The sequence below is a fragment of the Triticum aestivum genome, chromosome 3D (assembly GCF_018294505.1).
Source record: "Triticum aestivum cultivar Chinese Spring chromosome 3D, IWGSC CS RefSeq v2.1, whole genome shotgun sequence".
NCBI classification, from domain to species: Eukaryota; Viridiplantae; Streptophyta; class Magnoliopsida; order Poales; family Poaceae; genus Triticum; species Triticum aestivum.
The window spans coordinates 391,632,556-391,644,427 of NC_057802.1; the positions used below are offsets into that span (position 1 = coordinate 391,632,556).

Consider the following 11,872-nt stretch of genomic DNA (forward strand, 5'->3'; position numbering starts at 1 on the left):
GATGGGACTCTCCTTGGCGTGGAAGGCAAGCTTGGCGTCCGGATATGAAGATTCCTTTCTCTGTAACCGACTTTGTACAACCCTAGTCCTCTCCAGTGTCTATATAAACCGGAGAGGGTTTAGTCCATAGGGACAATAATACTCATACAGGCTAGACTTCTAGGGTTTTAGCCATTACGATCTCGAGGTATATCAACTCTTGTAATACTCATATTCATCAAGATCAATCAAGCAGGAAGTAGGGTATTACCTCCATAGAGAGGGCCCGAACCTGGGTAAACATCGTGTCCCCTGTCTCATGTTACCATCGACCTTAGACGCACAGTTCGGGACCCCCTACCCGAGATCCGCCGGTTTTGTCACCAACAAGGGGGAGTTCTAACTCCCCCATACCCATTCAACTCCTTTTCCCACGTCGTCTCTCTCTCTCTCCTGCCCAACAACGGTGCCGGAGGACCTCGCCGGATCTCCGTCTCCGGCCGCTCTCCTTGCATTCCGACCGGTGGGATCGTTCCCCACCTCGCCCTCTTGCCATGGAACAAGGTTTCTCCCCGAATCCCTCGCTCTTTGCTTCGTTGTTTTGTCTTTAGGTTTTGGGGGAGATGCATGTTGTTCTAGAGATTTTAGGCCAAATATTTGCAAGAGTAGGATGGAGGGAGTAGTAGTGCTGTAGAGATGCTATTTGGTATGTTGCCACACGGAATTTTTGATCAACCGTAGTACCGCTCCGCTGTTGCGGTTGTGCCTAGATCTGATTCATCTCAGATCTGACCCCAAGCGGTACTACCGCACCTCCCGTGCGGTACTACCGCTCTGGCCGTTGTCGCCTCCTACGGTACTACCGCTCCTCAGGAGCGGTACTATCGCGCGAGGCGCGGAAGTAAAAATTTACTTCCGCTCCAGGCGCGATACTACCGTGCCATCCTAGCGCGGTACTACCGCGGCTGGAGCAGTAGTAAAATTTTAGTTCCGTACCATGGTGCGGTACTACCGTTGAAGTCGAACCTTCCCTATGGCAACTACCCAATGTTGTTTCTACATGTTTCATTTGCTTTGCTGTGGTCTTTGCATTGATCCTTCTCGCTTCTCTTGCGTGTTCTCGTGTTTTGTGTCATAGGTGGTGGCTCAGGTTCCAATGTCCATCGGTCGAATCTTGTCCGCGACACGGGCTCGAAGCGTCTGCGCAACCAAGATGAAGCTCCAGAGGGCTCCAATGCCCCCAACGTGGAACCAAGACAACCGCCACCAAGAACAAGGAACCATCAATGGGCATGGATGAGATACCACTGGCTGAGTTTGTCACTCAGAGGAAGATCAACCCCTATGTGAATCCCCATGCAAACTTCAGAGGGAATGACTTGTTCTGGACCAAGCAGCAGAATCTTATCTATCTAGATGTGATCAAGGCCAAGCAGAACATCTACGTGGACGTGCACTGGATTGACATGAATCATATGAGGCAGGATAAGCACCGTGTCTATTTTGGTGAGGCTTTGGACTTGGTGGAGCAGTTTGGCGTTGAGGACGTGATCTCTTTCCACCTGGACTTTGACCCTGAGATTGTGGCTCAGTTCTTTGCTTTGGTCCACTTCCATCCTGTTGAGGAACGGACCATGACCTAGATGACCAATGGACAGCGGATGACTGCTACGTGGAAGGACTTCATGGATTTGCTACAGGTTCCTGATGAGGGGCTCAACACGCTAGTGGGTGTTCGCCCTCATGCCAACCCCGAGTCCGCCAGCAAGAACAAGCTTCAGCCCTACTATGTTGAGAAGACGCTTCCTAGTGGCAAGAAGGCGTGGGTGCTGAACTCATTCCTTGACACCATGCATCGGATCTTCCGCAACTCCCTCTTTCCGCGCATTGGTGACAAGGATAAGGTGCATGCCTATCTCGTGGATATGATGCTCATTTGTGAGGAGGCGCGTCGTGCTCAGACGCAACCACTTGATGTCTCACATATCATGTGGTGTGAGCTATGGTTTGCAGTGTTCAACCGTAAGGTTCCCATCTATGGACCATACATGTTTCTCTTGATCACGAAGACTTGGGAGAAGCTCTATCCCGATGATGAGTTTGTTGCCCCTAACTGGATTCGTCATGAGCCCATCAAGCTCTGCATCAAGAGCCAATGGGCTAACACCACTACCCGTGTTGAGGCAGCGGCTGCTACAATGGACGTCGATGAGGATGAGTTTGAGGAGGAGGAAGCGGATGACGACAGCTCTGGTGGATACTCGCCTTCATCTTCTGAGCCGTCTTGGGCTAAGAAGCTGAAGAATAAGATGAAGACCTTGTTCTGTATGCAAGCCAAGGGGCAGTACAGGACCCATGTTGCTTCCAAGGAGATTCGCCGGCGAGACAAGAGGATCTTGAGGACTTTTGGCGAGCAGGTATCCAGCGGATCTGAGACGCACATCACCCCTGAGGCTGAGTGGATGGCGAAGCAAGGTTACCAGTGGACTGAATCTGAGGAAGAGAAGAAGGAGACCATCCCCGCTGTCGAGTCCGATGAGGAGCGCGACGAGTGACCGCATCAGCCTGAGCTACCACATGTGTCGTAGGTGTCCTCTCTGCCTTTTTGGTGTCTCGATGCCAAAGGGGGAGAGAGTGTAGGATTTGCATCTTATGTCGTGTTGTTTTGCTTTGTCGCTTTGCTTTCATTCTGTTGGACCTCGTTTGCTTTGGTTTGGTTTGTGCTTGTAAGACCAAGTTCCCTATCATATGGTGTAAGACATATGCACTCTAGCGTATCTTATTGTCTTTCATGCTTAGTAACCCGTGAGCGTATGCTATCTTGTGCCAGTTACTTTATGCTCATAGTTATTATCTTGCCTGCTTGCTTAGTGTTAGTTTTTTTTGCAAGATATGCCTTGTCTATAAAATATAGGGGGGGTGTTGATCCTAGTATGTGTGTCGTGCAGTCCAAAGCACTTCTCTAGAGTGCACACATCTAGGGGGAGCCCGTCTATATTTTATAGATGGTGGGTTTGTCGTTGTTTCATTTTATATCCCTTTGTGCAAATCCCGTATTGTCATCAATCCACCAAAAGGGGGGAGATTGTAAGGGCATATTTATCCCTCAGTAGTTTTGGTGATTGATGACAATGCTTTTGCGGACTAATCGTGTGCAGTGAGCATTTCAGATATACCATGTCTAAGCACAAGACGATTTGGTGCCTCTCGGAGCTTATTGAAGGCGACGTTTCTCTACGTTTCTTTTCGGTGGATTTGAGTCGTAGGAAAGCCATACTATTAAGAGGGGGTCCGCGTTGGAAAGGTTTGGGTGGAATCAACACGTACACGTCTGTTCCTTTTTGCACCACCTTTCCTTTTGGCTCTTTGGAGCATCCTCCGTCTCTCCGTGTCTGTGCAAAATGAAGGACTCCTAGTGTTGCTGATCTGGGGCATGCGGTAGTACTGCTCTTCGGAGCGGTAGTACTGCAGGCTCTTGCGGTAGTACCGCTCCTTGGGAGCGGTAGTACCGTGGCCTCAGGCCAGGCGCAGCTGCTCGAGCGGTAGTAGGGCGGATGTAATTTTTTACATCCACGCCCTACGCGGTAGTACCGTGGGCTCTGGCCAGGCGCAGCACCATGAGCGGAAGTAGGGGCGGATGTAATTTTTTACATCCGCGCCCTACGCGGTAGTACCGCTCCAGGCTTGCGGTAGTACCTTGTCGGATTTTTGCATAGATCAAAACTCAGCGGAAGTAGTCACGGATGTATTTTTATATGTCCGTGCCTTCCCAACCTAGACTAGTCCTGCCTTGCGGTAGTACCGCAAGGGGGCGCGGTAGTACCGCGCCAGCGGTTCTACCGCTCCCTGCCTTAGCGCATCTGGGCTGGTTCTAGCCCCTATCATGCCAGCGGTAGTACCGCAGTTATTCGCGGTAGTACCGTGGGCCCGTGCGGTAGTACCGCTTGTATGGTGCGGTAGTACCACGTGTCGCAGGCTGAGTTGGTGGATAACGGTTGGATTTGTTCTTTCACTATATAAGGGGAGTCTTCTTCTCCGAGTTCACCACCTCTTCCATCCCCAAGCTCCATTGTTGCTCTAAGCTCCATTTTCGCCCGATCTCTCTCCCTAGCCAATCAAACTTGTTGATTTTCTAGGGATTGGTTGAGAAGGCCTCGATCTACACTTCCACCAAGAGAAATTTGATTCCCCCACTAATCCCTTGCGGATCTTGTTACTCTTGGGTGTTTGAGCACCCTAGACGGTTGAGGTCACCGCGGAGCCATATTCCATTGTGGTGAAGTTTCGTGGTGTTGTTGGGAGCCTCCAATTAAGTTGTGGAGATTGCCACAACCTTGTTTGTAAAGGTTCGGTCGCCGCCTCTAAGGGCACCAATAGTGGAATCACGGCATCTCGCATTGTGTGAGGGCGTGAGGAGAATACGGTGGCCCTAGTGGCTTCTTGGGGAGCATTGTGCCTCCACACCGCTCCAACGGAGACGTACTTCCTCTTAAAGGGAAGGAACTTCGGCAACACATCCTCGTCTTCACCGGCTACACTCTTGGTTATCTCGTACCTTTACTTGTGCAAGCTTATATTGTGTTGTTCCCTTGCTTGCTTGTGTGTTTGTTGTTGTTGCATCATATAGGTTGTTCACCTAGTTGCATATCTAGACAACCTACTTTGATGCAAAGTTTAAATTGGCAAAGAAAAGTTAAATTTTGTTAGTTGCCTATTCACCCCCCTCTAGTCAACTATATCGATCCTTTCAAAGTTATGATGGGAGGTCATGGTGCTAGGGGAGAGGGTGATGCAGGGGTGCACGATGACCAGTCGAGCAGCCTCCGCCGGGGGCGATCGAGGTTCCTCATGGTATGCCTCCTTATGGATAACACTACTCAACCCATGGTGCTGCCATATGGCTTCCTAGGGGCGCTGTTGTGGGGCTTCCTGGGGTCTTACCCTGCATACCCACTTCCTCCTGGTTTCCACCGCAACAACTAGTGGATTGCTTTGAATCAAGATCAGATGTTGCAACATCAGAACCAGGGGCAAGGTTTCTAGCAAAATCCCAATGTGCAGACAAGGAGAAGAACAAGAAACCTGCAGCCAAGATTGGTGGTTCTTCAAGCAATTCTGGATCCGATCATACAATTTTAGGGACTAAATATACAGATTATGCTCAGGTAGCGTTCTTCAATTGTTGAGAACCTGGTCATCCCCCAATCACCATCGAAAAGAGTGTTAACTCCTATGGGAAATAATCTTCTCTCTTAGGTATGTGACCTTATCGACCCATCTTCAAGAGAGTGGGACATATAATTGGTGAATCAAATGTTATGGCAAGTGGATGGTCAAAGGATACTAGCTATTACTCCCCCATGCATGAAATGACAGATTTTGTTGCTTGGAGTCCTACCAAGACGAGTATTTTCTAAGTTCATTCAACCTACCAATTGGAATGGGATGGCCAGTTTGAACATAAGTTTCAAGCCTCCATGGGCTCGTCAACTCCTGATGAGACAAGGAATTTAGTTTGGAGTCTACAATGCCCAGCAAAAATCAGAATATTTATTTGGAGGGCCCTTCACAATATGATCCCTTCTAGGGCAATCCTGGCGGCAAACATATGATGGTTAAAGTGCACTATCCCGCGTGTAATCTAGGCCCAGATAATATCTAGCATTTCATTTTCAAGTGCTCAAAATCAGTGGACGTCTGGAGGGAGTTGGGTTTACATGATGTCATTAAAGAGGATGCTCAAAGTATCTATCATGCTAGGAGGTACTACAATACTTGTTATGCATGGAGGACTACGAAATTCAGATTCTAGGACTGCCAAAACGAAGGGAAAATAGGTGGCTACTACAATGTGGTACATATGGGTCGAATAAAGGAAAAATTACCATGGACAGGATAGTTAAAACCCCTCACAGATCAATCTCGCGGTACGTGGCCTCTCGGCGAATTTCATCATTGCTTGTATGCCGAAGGCCAAAGCCCGTATGTTTGCATGGAAGAAACCTAGGTCTGGTTATATGAAACTAAATGTGGATGTGGGATCTGACTATGATTCACATGAAGGGTCTGTGAGGGTTGTTATCCAAGACCAAAATGGAAATTTTGTTGTTGCAACAAACCAAAAAAATAGAGATTTGTTATGACTCTTTCACAGCTGAGACCTTGGCGGTGAGATTGGGTCTGAACCTCGCACAAACTGTGGGTTGCAGTAAGCTTGAGATCAGTTTGAATAACTCAAACGATGGGAATTCATCCACGGTAGCTAATGCGACATTTGACAATTGTTATTTCATGTCACTTGATTTCAATCATGTGATATATGATCATTGTAATAGAGAAACATAATCAAGTAGCCCACGAACTAGTTAGGATGACTAAATTTTCTCCTTCTTTTGTCTAGATGGATTCCGTATTCCGCACCGGATGCGGTGCTATCCCATCTTGTAAATGATGCAACAATTCTTGTGAGTGAATAAAGGAGAAGTTTGTCAAAAAAATTGTATTTTTAGAGAATGTCATCATGGCTTGCTTTATTGATTTGGTAAAATAGTTACATCGTTTACCAAGGCATCAACCAGGAAACCTGGGGGTTCATCTACCGAATTACAAACCTAATTATGATCAAAAGAAAATTTAGCAATCTTATGAGCTACCTCGTTTGCTTCTCTATTACAATGCAAAAAATGAACAAATCCTATCATACCAGACAAAGTGGAGCATTCTACATAAATTGCCGATGCTCCGTTCCAAATTATGTCTTGTCCTGAGCAAGCATTAATCACCTACATCGAATCAGATTCTATTTGGATGAAATGAAACCCCATATCATTAGCTAACATCAACCCATTTCTCATAGCTAGAGACTCAGCCATATGTGCATCAACTACATGGGGCATTGGAGAGTAGGAGGCCGCCAAGAAGACCCCGTATTTGTCTCCGATGCCTGCACCCTTGGATCCTCTCAACTCATCAGCCAAAAACGATGCATCCATATCAAAAAAAAGTGTGTTGATATAGCTCGTGGTTTCGTTTTCTGTTTTTTTAGCAAATCGTTTTCTGTTGATGGAATCTCGAAAAACCGGCCTTTTTTACGAGATTATTAAAACGGGCCGATTTTTTGTTTTGAGGAGATTGAAACCGGGCCATCCTTGGACCTGGAGTCCTACACGGATCAGCCTTTACCTAGGATCTGAAGTCGGTCCACCGCCGCCCCGGCGCAGCAATACCTAGGATCGCACAAACCCCTAAAAAAAAACCTAGGATCGCACAAATTCACCGGAGATGGCGGCCGCCGTCGGGGACGACCTCTTCCTCGACCGCCTCAGCGATCTCCCGGACATCATCCTGGTGACCATCCTCTCCCGCCTCGACATGGACGAAGCGGCGAGGTGTTCAATCCTCAGCTCTCGCTGGCGCCGCCTCTTCCCATCCACCCTCCTCGATTTCAAGGCCGGCGGTATTCGCCGCGACAGGGCCGTCGAGGCCGTCACCTCCATCCTCGCCGCCCACCCCACCGAGCCCGTGCGCTCATTCAGCACGTACAGGCTCTCCTTCCGCCGCCAGGACGAGGACGCCGTTGACGGCTGGCTCCGGGATCTGGCCAACCGCGGCATCGAAAAACTCGTCCTCTACTTCAACGAGAAGCGCCAGCAGAAGGTCCCGGAATCCCTCTTCGCCTGCGCGTCCCTGAAGCGCCTCAAGGTGATTAACGGCACCTTCCCTGACGCCACCGAGGCCGCCGCATCCCTCGCCGTCCTCGCCAAGATCGACCTGTCCGACGTCAAGATCTCCGAGGACTCGCTGAACTCCCTGCTCTCGAACTGCAGGGCGCTGGAGCGCCTGAAGATCACTTCCATCAGCAAGTGCGACCGCCTCCATGTCCGGTCTAGGAGCCTCAAGGTCCTGAACACCAGTGGCGACTTCAAGGAGCTCTTCATTGACGACGCTCCCAACCTGGAGCAGGTGCTCGGCTGCTACCTGAACAGCAGGTCGGTCAAAATCATGATCGCGCACGCTCCAAAGCTGGAGTTCTTTGGCTACACCGGCATGAACAACGAGATTGAGTTTGGAAACACCAAGTTCACCAAGTTCAGGGTAAGCTTATATAATTACTAATGAAGCAACCAAAAATTGACCTTCCAATCGCTTCCTGTAAATACTTAATTGACCATTCTAATTGATGCAAATCCAGGAAAAGAATATTCATGCTGAGACCATTATGCCAAGCCTCAAGACACTAGCGGTCGACCTGATGCACACGCCGGACGGACACATCAACGAACATTACATCAACTGGTTTATGCAGCTGATCAAGGTGTTCCCTTGCTTGGAGACGATCTACATCAAGGTAAATTGTTCTGACTGGTCACTGAATTGTTTATATCAGATATCTACTCCATGTTGTCCCTTGCAATGATAGACCACGCATGTTTGCCCAAATTCGCATTGGTGGATCCTGTTCCTGATTGAAATTTTTGTAACAGTCGGACTCTTGGTCCGAGGCTCGTGACAGCTCCCCGGGGTCGTGGGACGTCCTAGCATCCGTTCCTTGCATGGACAACCACCTCGAGAAGGTGGTGTTCGAAGTTTACCGAGGACAGGAATGGCAGAGGGACATGGCCAAGTTCCTTCACGGGAGGAGCAGGTTCCTCAAGACCATGGAGTTCCACTGCATGGACGATACTTCAAGAGAGGATTATGGCAGGGCTCCTACTGAAGAATGGGTGAGGAAGCAGCAGGAGCTCTTGTGCCTCGACAGCCGGGCCTCGAGAGATGCTCGTTTCCTCTTTTTCAAGAGTCAGCTGGTGGTCAACCATCATGAGTTCAGCCATAACGAGTCGTACCAGAGGGGTTATTATCGTGACATGTATAACCTTTAATAAGGAGTCTGTTATCTGCATAGAGTTGGCACACTTGAGTTACATTCTTCATTGTGGTTTTCTTATAGCGACTTTATTGTGAAAATTGAGAATTCAAGATAGACGGTGTTTCTTGTTGTCAAATGTGGCTGAAGCATAGGGAGTTGGCCTTCTTATTAAAATTTAGGATTGCCTATAGCGCAGTTGCCTGGTATATTTTCTAAGGGTGCGGTCAATTTGGCTCGTCGCTTTCTTCAACCTCAACCCACCATAGCTCCGCGTCTGCCATGGCCGCCTCTCACTAGCTCTAGGCTCGAGTGAGCATGAATCATGAGGAAATTGCTGGAAAATTGACTGTGATTCAAGCAAATCTGGGCTACAGAAAATCTGCATAAAATTGTATACAGGGCCCTCAGATATCATCAGCTTGGACATGGAGTAGAACTTTCTGAATCATTTGTCACACCCGGTTGTCAAACCCGGTGGTGCTTTATTCATTATTTTCCAAGTACTGATTTGCTATGAACTTGCAACTTGCAAGCGTGTACAAACTTAACAGTTGGTGCAACAAATCGCCCCGGATTTCACAGTGACATGTTTCAGGTCGTAGCAAGGTTTTGGTTACCAGTCGAAATTTCAAGATTTCCCATGGTTACCGTGTATTTCCGTGCCCCTCGGTAAATCCACATACCGAGCAAAAAATACCATTATTTTTGAAAATTTTGAATTTTAACGCTCGATTTGTAGTAAAGTGCCTAGGATCTAATTAATGCAAGGAGAGTTGATTCTGACGTGTTCATAGCAACCTAGTTCCTGTTTTGACAGGTCTTTGGTTTGAATGTTCGTTCATTCATTTATTTGAATTCAAAATTCAACTATAAAATTCGTTCGAAATATTCTCGGTATTTCTCGGTATTTCCCGGTAACCGTGGTAACCACATTTATCAGTCACCCTCGGTAAAATTGCCTCATTCGGTAACCAAAAGCTTGGGTCGTAGTGATAGCAGTTGGGTAAACATTTGATCTTCAGACACTCTCTTCAAAGAATCGAGGCAAGCGGCCGTCTTCGTCCACATAGTACGTCTTGTCCTTGAAGGTTGCAATGCCCTCCTTCCCTGCACAAGTCAAGCAAAAAAGCTGAGCCATAAAAAAGAAAAAGAAAACCATGCAACCACACGCAAAACCAACACCAGCTTTCGGAATGCATCGAACGGGAGAAACTTGGTGGGTAATCAGCCGCGCTCACTTGCTAACTGGTCTGCTTGATCACATGTGAGCCTTGCCGCGAACCCGAGTCCGCTATAGTGGTAGATCATGGCCTTCTTTGCCTCCTCCGTGCTGTAGAAACAACAAAAATGTCATCGATCACCTAAGAGAAGGACAGATGCTGTGCACTGTGGAGGCGGAAATGTTGCTTGCCACACAAGTCACAACCAACCTTCCGACGACGGAGGCGAGCAGCCGGACGTCGTAGTCCACGGAGTCGACGTAACCAGCGCGGCTCACAAAGACTATGTACACGCCGTAGTCGGAGGCGTGCACGTCGGGGCCTGGTGCCAAGGCCGAGGGCGCGGGCGCGGCAGCGGGTGAGGCAAGGAGGACGTCGGGGGTGAGCACGTCCACGACTGGCCGGGCCATGGCGGCGGGTGAGGAGAGGAGGAAGAGGACGAGAAGAAGGGACACCAAAGTGGAGGGAGCGGTCTCCATCGCTGCGTCCGACGCTGAAGAGAAGGGCTCTGCCTTGCACTTGCACCTCTTGCGATCTGGTTGAGGTGATGTGTGAAGCTTCCGTTGCTTATATATGGCCAAGGGTGATAGCCAGTTACAAATCTCGGTTTTACTTCGAGCGTTTAGAACTACTCGTTAATGCAAGAACTGAAACTTAGCTTATTACTTCAGGGAGTTACGGGACGCACTTCTAACTCAGGTTAATAACGTCGCAGAGGTGTCTTTTGGGTGCGTAAAGCATCTCCTTTCAGAGTTATTATCATCGCAAGAGGTTTGGCCTCATATAACACGCACGTCTTCTCTTTCAAGGATCTTCGGCAATGTTGCAAAATGCTGAAAATTGTGATAGGCTAAAAGAAACCAAAATCTGCAATGCAGCCCCGAGTGTAAGCCATCTTCTCTTTGCCGATGACTCGCTCCTGCTGCTAGGAGCAAACTCAAAAACTACTGCCAAACTTTAGCTAGAGATTCTCATCAAAGGTTGGAAGAAGGATTAACATAAAGGCGGCAGCATAAGCCATCCCTTTATATGCCATGCGCCATGGCCTGCTTTGATATTACCAAATCACTTTGTGATGCTATCAGTTCAATGATCGGAACATACTGGTGGAGTTAATCAAATTGATAAAGAGAACTAGGTCCATTGGATTGGATGGGAGAAACCAACCAAACCAAAGAAAGATGGAGGACTGGGCTTTAGAGACTTGTACTCTTCAAAATTTCCGATCTAGCCATGTTGGCAAGCGAGGCACGAAAAAGTACACATAATCCTTATTCTCTATGCACTCAAGTCCTTTCAGCGCAATACTTCCCAAACAAATAACGGAAGCTTATTTGTGCCAAGGGACGTCACGAGAAGAGCCACCTCCCGAAAGGGCAACAACCTTGTCACTTTAAGTGGTCTAATTGATAGATCGTTTTCTGAAATGTAAATCTGAAAGAGCCATATGGAGGGCAACACTACTGGTAGATTGTCGGCTGAAATTAGTTGAGTGCCCGATTTTATAAACAGGAAGATAATGGTATGACTACGAAATACGAATTGTTTCCTCCATGATGAAAGAAATCATGCAGCTGCAAGAGGATTTGATGGCATGAAGGAAATAAGGCCAAACTGGGAGATAAAATCAGATCACCCGATGAGGTTGTGTGTTCAGTTTAGCATTTTCTGAAGATTCTAAAAAAAAACTGCATTTTCTGAAGATTCTAAAAAAAACTGCATTTTCTGAATACATGGAGCGCTATCTAAAAAAGAACCAGAAAAAAGCAGGTTCGGACTCCTCCCCAAGTGATTTTTGAAGATTCAA

The 11,872-nt window shown here is 47.9% G+C and overlaps 1 protein-coding gene across 1 annotated transcript; it reads left to right on the forward strand.

The window, feature by feature from the left end:
• The first annotated feature begins 7,166 nt into the window (after window positions 1-7,166).
• LOC123074729 (FBD-associated F-box protein At4g10400) lies at window positions 7,167-9,137 on the forward strand. Its single transcript, XM_044497492.1, has 3 exons — window positions 7,167-8,073; window positions 8,171-8,326; window positions 8,463-9,137. The coding sequence occupies exons 1-3, from the start codon at window positions 7,261-7,263 to the stop codon at window positions 8,856-8,858; spliced, it is 1,365 nt and encodes a 454-aa protein (XP_044353427.1). The 5' UTR covers window positions 7,167-7,260; the 3' UTR covers window positions 8,859-9,137.
• The last annotated feature ends 2,735 nt before the right edge of the window (window positions 9,138-11,872 follow it).

Excerpts from the sequence above, each read along its gene's own strand:
- LOC123074729 (XM_044497492.1), top strand. The coding sequence starts at position 7,261 with ATGGCGGCCGCCGTCGGGGACGACCTCTTCCTCGACCGCCTCAGCGAT. Across the intron at positions 8,074-8,170 it reads CCAAGTTCACCAAGTTCAGG|GAAAAGAATATTCATGCTGA; the intron begins GTAAGCTTATAT and ends ATGCAAATCCAG. Across the intron at positions 8,327-8,462 it reads TGGAGACGATCTACATCAAG|TCGGACTCTTGGTCCGAGGC; the intron begins GTAAATTGTTCT and ends TTTTTGTAACAG.